Source organism: Notechis scutatus, chromosome 2 (assembly GCF_049901735.1).
Source record: "Notechis scutatus isolate UNSWTSFEM ecotype Mainland chromosome 2, rNotScu1.2, whole genome shotgun sequence".
Taxonomy (NCBI): Eukaryota; Metazoa; Chordata; class Lepidosauria; order Squamata; family Elapidae; genus Notechis; species Notechis scutatus.
In genome coordinates this window covers 172070759-172084801 of record NC_142010.1, presented here as the reverse complement: position 1 = coordinate 172084801, position 14043 = coordinate 172070759, and the positions used below count along the sequence as shown (strand labels likewise).

Below are 14043 nucleotides of genomic sequence, written 5' to 3'. Positions count from 1 at the left end.
TTCTAATTACTGAGCGACTTATAATTAAATTTTTAAAAAAAGATAAATCAAAACTGGCCCGAAAAACAATAATCTTGCGAATAGGCTTCGGAATGGAAAAGAGTATTTTTGCTTTCCCTGTAGAAATCCAACTCAGGATGGCATTTCACAACGGATGGCCAGCGAATCAAATTCACACTCCTCCCCCGTGGTTTTCCAAATCAAAGCAACGCACGCTCCCATCCGCCCAATCTTGAATCAGATAATCCTGTCCCGTCGCCCACGATGAAAACTACCATTCCCAGAATGCAGCTGGTTCCCGGTAGAGGGAAGTCTCATTGGGTGATGCCTTATAGATAGATAGATGAAGGAAATAGCTCGGCGTGGAGCGAATTTTTCGTAATTGAATCAAAAAGTGTCCGGAAGAGCAAAAGAAAGGTTAATTGAGAAATTGCTATTAGAGGGAGGTGAGTAACAGACGTTTAGTCTGAAAAATAATTCATGACTCTTAAAAGTACTTAAGAAGTTATCTGTAAAGCACATTTTGCTTATCTTTTTTGGGGGGTGGGGGGGAACTACACACTGATTTTATTTGTGCAATGAAATGTTAAGTAGAAGACATGTCTTTAAGACCTTATATGGCAGGAGGAATTGCATGAGTCTGAAATTCTCAGGCAACGTTTGAATACCAGTGCGTCTTCTTTTACATATCTGGAATTGGCAATGCATTATTCTTCCCTTTCCGTGCTATTAATCAGCACCCGTTAAGACTGGTTCACACCCTTTCCCCTTTTCTGAATAAAGGGTGAATACACAGAGTGAGTTATATACTTTTCGTGTTTCAATGTTGGATTACTATAACATGCTTACTTGAGGCTCTTTTGAAAAGTAGCCAGAAGCTGCAGTCAGTACAGAATAAAACTATCCTGCTTTAGAATGAGAGCAGTTTTCACTTCTGCCAATTAAATTCTATGGCCCAGCATTTAACGTCATTTTTTTCCTATGCTTTCACAGCAGTTTGGACACCCCCCCCCCCAAATGACTAATCCTGAGAAGAAAGCAGAGAAAAGCATCTGTGGAGGTTGTGATCAATACAGAGATGGATATGGGGAAGATCTCTGGGATGCATTTGAGCTTCTGGAAATTGATGGGAATGATGAAAGATCCAGTGAACAGGTTACAGGAAATGAGAATTGGTGTTCGGTATGTAAAGTGGCCTTCAGCCATTTATATCAAAAACAAATCTGGGCAATTTTAATGTGGTTTCATGTTACTGTACCCTATGACTATCGTTAAGTGTTGTACCTTATGATTCTTGACTCTTGACGAATGTATCTTGTACACTGAAAGTATTTACACCAAGACAAATTCCTTGTGTGTCCAATCACACTTGGCCAATAAAGAATTCTCTTCTATTGTGAATCTTAGTGTTTCACAGGGATCATATTTTACATTGAGGAAGGGCCTAAAAGTCTCATAGCAATGGCTTTGTTTAAAGGCATACTTGTAGATATGTAAGGTAGGTACTCACACATTGTGAATGAATACTCTTTTTATCCCTACTTTCCCCGTTTGTAGGTAGCAATAAAGGTTTTGTTTACTTCAGTTTCCCTTTAGTTTACATATTTTGAAATAGCTCATTATTGCTCTTTAGCTAAAAGATATCACTACAATAGGAAGAAAATGGGAAATTACCATAATACATTACAATGACCATTTAAGCAATACAAAACACATTCAAACAAGAACCAAAACAGATTTGCTCTCAAATGTCTGGCTCAATGGAAAAGTTTTAAGCTGGTGCCAAAAAGTTGTCATGTTGACATCAGCTGAGCCTTTCTCTGTTACCAGTGGCCTAAAGATCCTAAAGAGGGATAAAAATGCCAAATCTAGTCTAAACATCTGGCTGACTGTGTGGCCAATCATAATAATAAACAGGGCCTTGGGAACAGCTAAATTGATGCATAAAAATTCCAAATCCAATCTAAACTAAATCCAAGCTTAAAAAGCATTAAGAGTTGTAAATTTAATTTTGCACTGTTTTTTTTTCCTGGAAATATTGTATTGCTAATTAGAGCTTATAAAACTTATGCTAGATCAATCTTAGAGTATTGTTCAACAGTTTGGAATCCCCACCATATATCTGACATCAATACAATTGAGCGGGATCAGCAGTGAGAAAAGTCTTGCACTCTTCTGTACACAATAGAATTCCTTATGCTACTAGCCTCGAAATTCTCAGATTGGATAATTTAGAACTGCATCCCTTGTGGTCAGACCTAGGTACTGCATACAAAATTATACGTAGCAATGTTTTACCTATAAATGACTTTTTTGTTTTAATCGCAATAATACGCACGCAAACAACTGCTTTAAACGCAGTGTAAATGGTTCTAAACTTGACTGTAAAAATATTATTTCTGTAATAGAGTTATCAAAGTCTGGAACACTCTACCTGATTCAGTTGTTTCAGCTACAAATTTTCACAGTTTCAGTCACAAATTGACTTCCATGGATCATACTTAAGTGGTTAGTAGAGGGGGCGTGCATAAGTGCACTAACGTGCCTATCGTCCCTGCATTGTATTTTTATTCTTTTATTCTTGTTCTCTTTTTTTTTTTTGAGCCCTGAAAAAATGGCTAGGCCATCTTTGGGGGTGACTAATTCCCCCCCTTGCGTCTTTGGGCGGGCGGGCGCGATGGCTTGAATGTTGACCTCAGCGTTGGTGGGGCATAATTGGTCAGCATGGCAGCACCATATCCGGGTATGCAACAAAGTACTGCCCTAAGGAAGCCCCCACCATTCCCCATTTTGCATGTTTTAATATAGGCCTTAATTTGGAGGGAGGGCTTAATTTCATTTCATGCCTATAAAACATGCTGGGACTTCCTATTGGGGAGGCCATATTGTTGTGGAAACAGGGTATCAATAAACATCTGGCTGACTCTGTGACCATCATCATCATAATAAGCAGGTCCTTGGCAAGAACTAAATTGATGGATAAAAAAATGCCAAATCCAATCTAAACATCTGGCTGATTGTCAGCCAACCATATTAATAAAAATGTTGCTCAAAAATACTTCTACAGCAGATCTTTCCTGGATTTCCACAAAGATCTTTTATGCATTTAGAAAGGCAAGCAGTGTGCCAAAATGCAATTTAAACATTACATTTGCTATTGACTGAAAGCACTAAGCAAATAATACTGTACTCCCATCATTTTTAGTAGCAGAAAAAGATACTAACTCTTAATTATTCTGTCATTTTTAATAGTTATCTGGGAGAAAATACAGCACACGATTATGTATTCCTTTCTATCTGTGTAAAATAGCTGCAATTTGTAACAGTTTCTGTGTATGAGAGTAGAAAAAGAGGAGAAATAGCTACTGTGTAAGCTGCATTAGATGTCATATGCAAAGTTTGGGAAGTTTAAACAATGGAATATATTCACATACAAACACACATGCACCCCCTAATATCTAGTTCTAATAAGAAAAACTTTGCAAATGGTTTCTTTTCCTCCCTTATATGTCTGTTTATTTTTCTTTATATTAAGAGGAATGTTCTAAGGAAACAACGACACTGGGAGAAGATTGTTTCTGCAAAGAAGGATAAAAGAAAATGTGAAAGAGAACGACGTAAAGCAAAGCATGCTGAACAAAAAGGTACAAGAAACAGTATAATTTCTGTGTCCATCTTCTATAAAAAATAGTTTGCTCTCTCTACTCTGAAATTTCAAGGAACTTTACTTTGGTTTTCTGTGAGTGGTGGTCAGGTTTTCTGAAACAGGCTTCTCTACTACAGCTAACGTTTTGTAATGTTCACTTGGAAGGAAGTGTAGGCAGCCTGGGGAACATATATTTTGGGAGAGATTTTGATTTATAGGCACTGAAGTGCCTTTCAAAAAAGGCAAAATCATGGCTTATGCCTCACCTGTATGTTTAACATCGTTCAGTGGTGAGCAACTGGATGATTCGTTTTTTCCTTCTCTTTTCTCTATTTCAGGCACTGCTCCTCAACTTAGTAAGCGAGATCTAAAAGCCATTGCAAAAGATCGGCTTCTAGAAGCCAAAGCAACAGGTCCTCGGCTGTGTATTGACATGAGCTTGACCGGTCACATGACTCAGAAGGTAGTTTTATATTTTTTGCTCTTTTTAAATGGAATTTACTTTTCAGCGCTGGTGAGTGTGCCTCTGCTCTTGAGTACTTATTTCACAATACTTTGAAGAGGTTGCATTCAATTATTTGCTATGTTGACTGAAGGAATTGTACCCATAAAAATTAGAAAGGTGGATGTGAACATTTGATTTTTCCTCATGAGAACAATAGAAAGCTTCCTGAACATTTAGGCCCAGACTGGAATGTAAGTTGTTAGTTCTGTAAGTGCAGGAAATACCACCTCTGCAGCATCCACAGAAAAGGAAATGATTGAATGATGGATGAAGAAAAAATATTCCGTGAGAGATTTTATACCTTGCTTGTAGTTATATGACTACGTTCTCTTGAACTGAGGAAACATTGGGATTGGCCGGATTTTAAGCATATTTTCTAAGATTTACCTCTTGGATTGGGTGTACTGGAAGTGGAAGGGGGAGGACTTTAGGGCCACTGAAAGGCAATAGATGGATTAAATTTGATGAGGACAATGTTGCGAGATCAAAATGTGTATTGCAATCACATAGGGAAGAGCATGACATCCAGTGTTTTGAGATGCTCATAAGCAGGGTTTTTTTGGTTCCTTTGAGTTAGTTTTGATTCCTGGCGATTGCCTTGACGTGTGTCTGCAGTTTTCTTGGCAAGGTTTCAAAAATGCTTTGTCCTTGCCTGCTTCTTGGAGCTGAGAGAAAGTGACTGGCCCAAGATCACACAGCTAGTTTTGTGCTCACAGTGGGACTAGAACTTACAGTGTCCTGGTTTGTAGCTGGGTATCTTAAACCAGGGGTCTCCAACCTTGGCAACTTTAAGCCTGGCGGACTTCAACTCCCAGAATTCCCCAGCCAGCTTTACTGCCTTAAACAGTACCCCAAACTGGCTCTCCAAACAGCTCAGGAGGAAATTTACATCAGCCTGAAATAAAATGCAAAGTTCTTGGATTCATATGCTTCGTGAAATCCCTCCGTAGCTTTTGTCTGACCTCAAGTTATTAAATATGTTAATATAAATTGGTATGTGGGAACTTAACAATTAAAGATGTAAATATAATGAGCTACATTTCCAAATTCTCATATAGAATTTGATACTTTATGGAGAACTCTCAGTTTGGCAGAGAATTACTGTACCTTATTAGAAAGAAATGTATAATCCTGCTGTTAAATAATGGGTTCCAGACATATGTTCCCAGTATAAGCACCTAAAGCAAAAAACAAACAAACTCACTTGAGGCTTTTCTTCCTTCTTCAAAGGAAATAAGTCGGCTTGCTGCACAGATTAGGCGGCTTTATGGGTCTAACAAGAAAGCTCAAAAGCCCTTTTGGCTCCACCTCACAGGAATTGTGAAAAATAGTCCTATTTATGAAGCATGCTTGAGAATGAATGATGGATTTGCCAATTATCTGGTAAGCATATTTCCCCTCTTTCTCTCTGCTTTAGCTTTCTCCAAGTGATGACACTAAAGGAAAATACTTTTTCTTCAAGTTGCTCTTATCAATAGAAGGTAAAACACATAGAATTGGTAGCTTTTCTTTCCTTTCCCATAATATTCTCTCGATGGTTAACGTGGTACCTTCCAGAGTTGCAGTCCCAACGTGAGTAGGCACAGAATAGTTGCTTTTTAAGAAATCCTGTAGTTTAATATCTTCAATAGTGTTGTAAAATATTATTACTTTTAAATTGGGCTAAAATGCTGTTTTGATTCAAAATGTGTTTTTCAATAGAACAGTAATGGATAGTCAATTTTTTCCCCAAAATTGCACACTAATTCCTGCACAAGTAGTCTTTCTAAAATGATTTTTTGAAATTCCATTTACGTATGTTACATTCTTTTTCAGATGGATGTTACTGCAGAAAGTTATCTTGACCTATTTCCTTTGGACATGATTGTATATCTCACACCAGATTCTGATAATGGTATATTGCAACTTTGGGATTGTTTAAAATTTGTTATTATTATTTTAAATGAGTAATAATTGGATTTGAGGTTTCTTAATGTATGTTTCAAATGAGCAACTTGTTTCCACTTATTTTACACCCACCTCATGAACTGTCAACCAATGCTATATATTCTAGCGTTCAGCTGGGACAAGCAGCTTTATATGCCAAACTGAGCAAATGTTATGTGAATTCGGTCCTTGGTAGTAGCAGAATTGCAGTAAGTAGGGATAACTATAACTCAGCCAAACCTAATGCAAGCTTGTGGTGGTTGCATATGCACTTCTTTCTCTAAATACTGTGGCTGGGAACCAAAAATTAGTCTGTTTTGATTGGTGGGGTGAGGACTCGCAATTAAAGGTTTTTGCAGCACTGCTGAAATAATGCAGCAGTGGACTCTTACTAACACTTAAAAATTAACATTAGATAACATAAAAGAACTATAAAATAAGATTAAAAAGTACTATAAAATGAATGTTAAGTAAAATCTAAATCTAGGTATTCAATCAATACAGTAATGCAATAAATAAACCACATAGTTATAAATTATATTTTAAAAACTAATAATCTAAATTGTTACTACATTGAAATTTATTTATATATTTCCAAAAATCAGTGGAGCAAGTATGGATCAGAAGTCAGCTGTTTGTACAGCTTCTGTGTAAAACTTTGTTATATTATTTGTAGTAAAGCTTTTGTTATCTAATAGAAGGGAAATAATATAAGATTCTTCAGATTGATCTCGGGCATGTAACAACAAAGAAAAATGGAATCTTGTTAATATGAATGGATGGATGGATTCATGGAACCATCACAACAGAAAGTCTGATTAGCTATAGGATCTTTTATTAACTCTCCTATATAAAAATGCTAAAGGCCAACTATTGACCTTGCTCTGAAGAAGAGTCTTTGTTGAAATGGGGAAGACAGTGAGTCAGCATAATTAGCTGAATTCCATCTAGGGTGGTTAAACTGTAATGGGATGAATTTTGAATAAGGCCTCTCTCATTCTAGTATTCAGGCATCTAAGATCCTTTGTTTGATAACTCCCAGCCACCATAAATTTGAGGAAATTTGGAAATTGAGGAATGTTCTAAAATTCACTAGAATCCAAAACAACTGGAATTTATTGGCTAATGGGATCAACCCAACTGGAAAATGAATAATAAGGTTATTTCTTCATCTGGCCAGCTTTTAGCCGTAAAATTGCATTGAATACACATTTTAGAGCTTTAAGCACTGCTGTAATAGACTTAGTTTGTACTATTTCCTCAAAAATCATCCTATAATTTGGGTAAAATGTAATGGAGATCTATAAGCAACTGAGCCAAGCATTGGTCAGTGAATAGTTTTAGGGCTGAAAAGTGTGGGGAAAAAAATAGAAGAGCTGAAGAATCTCTTTGAGGCCACAAGAATACAGATTTGATACCTGTATCCCATGATCCTGAGTCTTGAAGGACTACACCTGGATTTAAAACTCCCCAGTGAAACTTCCTAAATGTTTTAGGAAAGATCGTTTTAGTTTTTGACTTAAAAGCATAATTGAGTCTAGAATTGAGGTTATATATTTTGATGGTCATTAAATGAACACTGTGATGGTTAAGAGAACCCATTATACCCAATGGACATTTTTTGCTGGAAACCAGAAGTTAATACCAGTTCCCAGCAAAAAAAATATTGCAAGTTGCGATCATGTTGCCTGTTGCCAAGTTTCCAAAATTTGATCATGTGATCTGGGCGGGGGGAGTAGGAGGCTGTCAAAACCTGAAAATATGAAGGTCCATTGTAATTTCTAACAGTCACTAAACGGTTTTAAGTCGAGAACTTGTCTGTACTTTAGTCTTCTGGAAATATATTCCAAGGTGATTTTCCTTGCAGTAATGCACAAAAATATTAAGTGATCATCTGAGGCCAGTTGAAATTCTTAAAATGATCATCTCCATAAAAAAAGAGTGGGGACTTCATGTCTGTTACTCTAGAGGGCTGAAAGTTTGGATTTGAAAATTTCTTTGCCTATAAATTCATGTATAAGTTGAACAAGGAAGGAGCTAAGTTAATAGACCTTGTGAGTAACATCAAGTTCCTAATTCTAGAATATTTATGAAACTCCTGGATTAGGAAGAATAACTGAATCTAAAATACCAAGCCTTTCCTATTAAGGAAATATAAAAAATGAATTAAATGTTGATTTAAAATCACTAAAGGCTGCCTAAACAGAAGCTACAGACCTTCTACTGCAGGGATCCCCAACCCCTGGGCAACGGCCCACCACTGGGTTGCACCCTGTTTGGAACTGGGCCATGTGAATGGCGGGCAAGCGCATGCACGCAAAGCCCCTCTCACACGAGTGGTGGGCCCTTGAACTCACAAGCAGAGTGCTCTTGAGTGGTGGGCGTTTGTGATCACACGCAAAGCTCCACTCATGTGAGCAGAGGGGGCTTGCGTGTGAAACTCCATTCACGCAAATGGAGCTTTGTGCACAACGGTCTCTGCTTACACGAGTGGAGCTTCGCATGTGAGCACAAGTGCCCTCCTCTCACACGTGAAGCTCCATTCGCTCAAGTGGAGGGCATGCGGGCCTACTTCTCCCTCCAACAGAGCTGTGTGTGCCTGTGTGCGCCTATCACTCACATGCCTCCCCCTGCCACGCCAAGGTGGAAAGGTTGGGCACTGCTGTTCTGGTGTTATTTTTCAAAAAGATCATCAAATAATATAGACTAGCATGGAATATATAGTAACCTTTAGAGTAAAAATAGAGCTAATTACTACCAACAATTAGAAAGGTATATCTCAAAATAGAAAAATCTATAATATTAAGCAGATGGTAGTTTAGTTTGATGCACTTTAAGCCAGAAATACTCTTACTGGAGATATGAGAAAATGATAGTGTAAATGGTATCTATAAATAACATTGTTCCCTTCATTTTCAGTACTCAAGTACCAGCACTTAATATTTTATTTAGCCAAAATAACATCACCAGCTAAACACAAGCTTGCTGACAGCACCAGCAAGCTTTGGAAAACAGCAAAGTTTTGCAGACAGATAAAAACATAATTAAGAATCATTTTTTTTAATGAAGAAGGAGAATTCTTCAAAAGAGTCCAGTGAGTAAGCTTATTGGAGCTGGGAAGGAGAAAAAAAACCCTTCACAAAGCAGGCAAGGAGAAATTCGGTCAGATAGAAACCATAATTATTATAGTTATTCTGTATTGTATGTTTTATAGATTTAGCTGGGCAGAATTTTAATATATTTGAGCATACCTAGACATTTTGTTTTGAACCAAGGCAGAGGACTAACAGTTAGCAGCCATTCTATTTCAGTCTTTCTGATTTTAGTCATTTTTTTAAAGATTGCTACACAATTCAGAGAATTAAGGTAGAATAACATTAATTTTTACTGCATGCTTAACTGGCTCAGGGAGAGAGTTAATGTATTGTAGCAGCACAGAGAAGAAGCAATTACCTTGCCCCCCCGCTTCCCTATAGACCCAACTAATTCCACCAAGTCAGTTGTATTATAGAACACCTAAATCCCATATTTTGACCGATTTTGAGAAGAGAATTTGATATAAAGAGTGTTTAGAAGCCTCTCCATTACAAAACTACCTACTAAGTTTAGCTGTATAGTAGAGAACATTTGGCTTGCCTGGGCTACATTGAGTGAAGAGGAATTGTCCTGGGACACATAAAATACTGTATATACAATATAGCTAATGTACAGTATATAGATCACATAATATTAAAAGGTTATAATCTTGGGAGAGCTGCATGATCAGCAGCTGCTTGGGCTGCTGGTTGGACACACCTACTCTAAAACAAAGCTCCCACATTCTGATTGGATGAAAAAGGAAATGGAAAAAGGGTTAGTCGTGTCATGGAACCTTGCTGGAATAGTAATGGGGCAGATGCTGTAGGAGATGACCAGGCTGAGCCTGAGGAAAGGGTCACACGCACCATCAAGCCCACAAGACATAGGCCAGCCCACCTTGAATTCCTTTCTATTTTTAACTTCTAATTTCCCTTGACGGTTAGTAGTTCAGATTCTTGTAGAGAGCTCAAGCTTATAATAAAGCTTTATACACATTTGAACTGCCTGGATCTCCTGAAATCTCTGGTGCTTGACAGATGCAATATATGGCATTTCTTGGAGAAAGTGGACAGAGATTCTAAATCCCCGAAATTTTGATATATATTTTTTGAGCTAGTTAGTAGGACTATGTTGCTGCCAAAGCCTCCAGTGACAGAGCAGTTAGTGCCTAATTGAGTTAAACGTATTACGAAAGGAGACTAACGAAGTTTTCACCCACTCTCAACATACATTTTAAAAAAAAATCAACCTATTGTTCTTCTCCACTTCTTGGCATATGATTAGATAGTTAAAAACATAAACGAAACTTGAAACACATCACACCCAGGTAGCACACATATTCCCTGCAATAATCCCCTAAAATGGGGTTCACTTAGCTTCTTGACCATGTCCAGGAAGAAAGCTAAAATTTTACTCGCCATTGGGATTTAGTCCTTCTGAATTTTGGGATAAGTAGTAGATTGTTCCACAAGCAGACACAGCAACAGAAGTTAAGCTTCCTAAATACCAGTAGATGTTATTGTGCAATTGGATGAACTCAGAACAAGCCTATCTGTCAGATCTCATGGAATTGGCAGAAATAAGGATAGATAGGAAGTCCCACCAGTAGTCCAGTCTTGTACTATGAAGGTTTTGTAGGTGACCAACATACTGGGAGCAACTCAAAAGTAGTGGAGTTTAATGATCCTACCGAGGAGATGATATTACATCAGTTTAGTGCACATGTAGTTATCAGTGCTGCATTCTGAACCAGCTGCAGTTTTTGAATGACTTTCAAACGTAGCCCCATGTAGAGGGACAGTGTATATTTTGAATGCTTCCCATTCATAATAACTGTTATAACTTTACTGCCAGTTTTGATGTTCTCTGTATTTCTTTGCCTTTATTACTGGCTCCTGCTAAAGGTGTTGTGGATAGGCAAAACACAACAAGATTATGAATATGGTAATGAGAATGATATCATGCAATCTGTCTTTATTACTAGATGTTTGTTTGTGTCCTTCTCATTTTAGTTCTTGAGGAAGTTGATCCACAAAAAGTACATATTTTGGGAGGGCTGGTGGATGAAAGCATTCAAAAAGTAAGTATATTGTACATATAATGATATTCTTACAGAAATAGCTAGGCAGTATTTTAGTGGTGAACTGCAGGAACATATCTAATCCCAAATATAATTTTCCTGTGTATAATTCACTAACATGATTAAAATTGAGCTTCTGGGTTTGGAGGATAGGCATAGTAAGCTTTTTAAAGAATCTAATAGCCAGATGTAGTCCTTTAAAAAAAAAACTGGCATAAAGAATCATTTCCTCCCTTCCTCCTTTTAGTATATATAATTTGTTTTTGTAGAAACTCACTTTCCAAATTGCCCAGGAAAGACATCTGCAGACAGCACGACTGCCCATTCAAGAGTACATGGTAAAAAACATCAATGCAAAAAATTACCATTCAACAACCTTAGCAATCAACCAAGGTAAGTAATGCACATACCTGTTGATAGAATTTACTGCCATCTATTTGCAGGCATGGTATTACCATCAGATTTCCTATTCAATTTATAGTTGGAATTAGCTGTTGCAAATCAACTCCTGATAACTTGCATGGATGATGTTGATCCATTTTTTTTTTTAAAAATTACATCTTTCTGACAATGGTTGCACAGTTGATTTATGCACACTGGAGTTTTGGACTCGGACAGAATTGATCTTCATTTTTGTTTATTGTACTTTTTAGGGCACAAAATGTTGTATCACATGAAATGTTCCAGAAATTGCTCCTGAGGTAGATATAGTCCTACCCTGTTTCTCCAACAATACGGCCTCCCCCAATAGGAAGTCCCAGCATGTTTTATAGGCATGAAATGAAATTAAGCCCCTCCCCCCAAATTAAGGCCTATATTAAACATGCGAAATGGTGGGGGGGCTTGCCGTTAGGAAGTACTTTTGTTGCACACCCGGATATGGTGCTGCCTGCATTGACCCCGATACAAACTGCCCCACCAACGCCGAGGTCAACATCCAAGCCGTCACCGCCTGCTCTAAGATGCGGGGGGGAGGAATTAAGTCACCCCCGAAAAGACGGCCTAGCCATTTTTGGGGGGCTCAAAAAAAAAAAAGACCCAGCCTTATTATATGAGAAACACGGGTAACATACCGGACTTGTCCGAAGAGAAATGGGCAAATAGGCATTAAACAGTAGAGGTCTACCTTGAGCAAAGTACGAAAGCCTTGAATGTCATGCTGTATTAAAGACCACAAATCTTGCACACTCCTTATTAACATATTTAAATTATTGTTGGAAAATAAGAGTCTAGAAATACAGAGGATGGCTATTGTTTCCATAGAAGCTCTGTTATGCCATGATTGGATTCTGTCCTCCTTGTAATGTTCATGACTTTGTTGTAATTATCCAATGTGTTTCTTTTAGTGTTTGATGCCTTATCAACTTTCTATGATACAAAGAGCTGGGAAGAAGCACTTAAAGCCGCAGTTTCTCCTGGAAAGGGATACGTCTTCAAAGACACACAATGACAAAAGGGTTCTGGATACAAATATGAGAAAACAAGATTTGGTCTGCTTTTGGTAACCTACAACAGTCTCCTTTACTCAATTGCATTCCAGATATTTTGGACTACAGTGATTTAAAATTTCCAGTTGTAAATTATGAAGCTTTGACTCCAACACTACTGTATATAGACATGTGGGGAGAGTAAATGATTATTTAATTGATCTTCATTTCTGCTTACTGTACTTCTTGGGGAAAAGACTGGGTCCCTCATTGGTTATTCTTGGTGAATCTATTAGAAGGGTTAAAACATGGTTCGTTTTACATTGCAATTAACTGCACTTATTACTGATTTGCACTTTTTTAAAAAAACATGACATTTGTGCTGGGAATTTTTGCTGAAAACAATGAATCTTTCATAATGAAATGAATGGGTAGCTTTTCCTGCACTCATAGGCAAAGGAGCTGAGGTTATGTCAGTTTATTTTTTAAAAAAACATAAATGCTTTATTGCTCTAATTTCAGATTAAATCTCCTTGCCACCATTATTTACCCTTCCAAGCATAGCTGAGTTGACTAATTGTGTTATTAGGGGCATTCTAAAATTAAGGATAGGGATATTATAAAATGCTTTGTAGTGCTTGCCTGCATAGGCACTCAAAAACAAGGCCTCTATAGTAGAGCTTACTTCCTGCTAATTAACTAGGTCTTTATTTATTAGGTATAATAAAGAGATGCATCACTTCCATTTTCAGTGAGTACAAAAAATCAGCAATTGGGTGAAAATACTGTTCAAAAGTTGTCTTCTATTTTAAAGGGGAATATCCCTTTAAAATAAAAAGTAAAAGCAACTTGTGAAGAAAAGCTGCTACCACCTGTAATAGGCTGTGAAAACAATCCTGGGAAACAGAAGCCAGGGCCATTATGTAGGCAGCAGCTCTTCTTCCTGTTTCCCAAGGTTATTCTTGCAGCCCATTATACTACCATACTGCCTGTGACGCTTCACTGCCAGTGACCCTTGGCATGTCAGACAGTTTGGGTTGAAAGAGTGAGTGGCCCAAAGTTGCCAAGTGAACCTCTATGGCTTAAGTAAACAAGAATCAGGGTCTTCTTTGGTGTTAGTCCAGCATCTTATCACTTATGTATCACTCAGTGATGTATGAGTCTTTTTTTTTAATGTATCTTTGAAACATACTCCAGGTGCATTTATTTAAAACACCAGAAAGAAGAGTCCCACACAAAAGATAGATACCTATGATACGGATTCTTTAACCTTGATCAACATTTCCACCACTTGGCACACGCTAACATTGTAAGATAATATGTTCAGCAGATCTGTCCAGTTTGACTTACAGCGTACATACTCTCTGAGTATTCTTAAGTA

At 37.6% G+C, this 14043-nt stretch overlaps 1 protein-coding gene and 1 long non-coding RNA gene across 4 annotated transcripts; one reads left to right on the top strand and one right to left on the bottom strand.

Moving 5' to 3' along the window:
* Positions 1 to 123: 123 nt before the first annotated feature.
* TRMT10B (tRNA methyltransferase 10B) lies at positions 124 to 12889 on the top strand. 3 transcript variants are annotated; one of them, XM_026672949.2, is made up of 9 exons: positions 124 to 446; positions 994 to 1182; positions 3536 to 3644; positions 3985 to 4109; positions 5382 to 5534; positions 5967 to 6045; positions 11168 to 11235; positions 11505 to 11628; positions 12582 to 12889. In XM_026672949.2, the coding sequence occupies exons 2-9, from the start codon at positions 1018 to 1020 to the stop codon at positions 12683 to 12685; spliced, it is 927 nt and encodes a 308-aa protein (XP_026528734.2). In that variant the 5' UTR covers positions 124 to 446; positions 994 to 1017; the 3' UTR covers positions 12686 to 12889. The 3 variants fall into 3 exon arrangements, with proteins under 3 accessions (XP_026528734.2, XP_087813525.1, XP_087813524.1); XM_087957399.1 differs by having other exon boundaries at positions 310 to 450; XM_087957398.1 differs by having other exon boundaries at positions 339 to 450; positions 997 to 1182.
* Positions 11856 to 12421, bottom strand: LOC148132413 (uncharacterized). The gene is made up of 2 exons (XR_015747966.1): positions 12305 to 12421; positions 11856 to 11953 (listed from the first exon to the last, which is right to left on the bottom strand). It is a non-coding gene; the product is annotated as an uncharacterized LOC148132413 (long non-coding RNA).
* Positions 12890 to 14043: the final 1154 nt, after the last annotated feature.

Bases quoted from the DNA above. Each gene is read 5' to 3' on its own strand.
- TRMT10B (XM_026672949.2), top strand. From the start codon at position 1,018: ATGACTAATCCTGAGAAGAAAGCAGAGAAAAGCATCTGTGGAGGTTGT. The intron at 3,645-3,984 runs GTACAAGAAACA...TCTCTATTTCAG, and splicing joins AAAGCATGCTGAACAAAAAG to GCACTGCTCCTCAACTTAGT. The intron at 6,046-11,167 runs GTATATTGCAAC...TTCTCATTTTAG, and splicing joins CACACCAGATTCTGATAATG to TTCTTGAGGAAGTTGATCCA.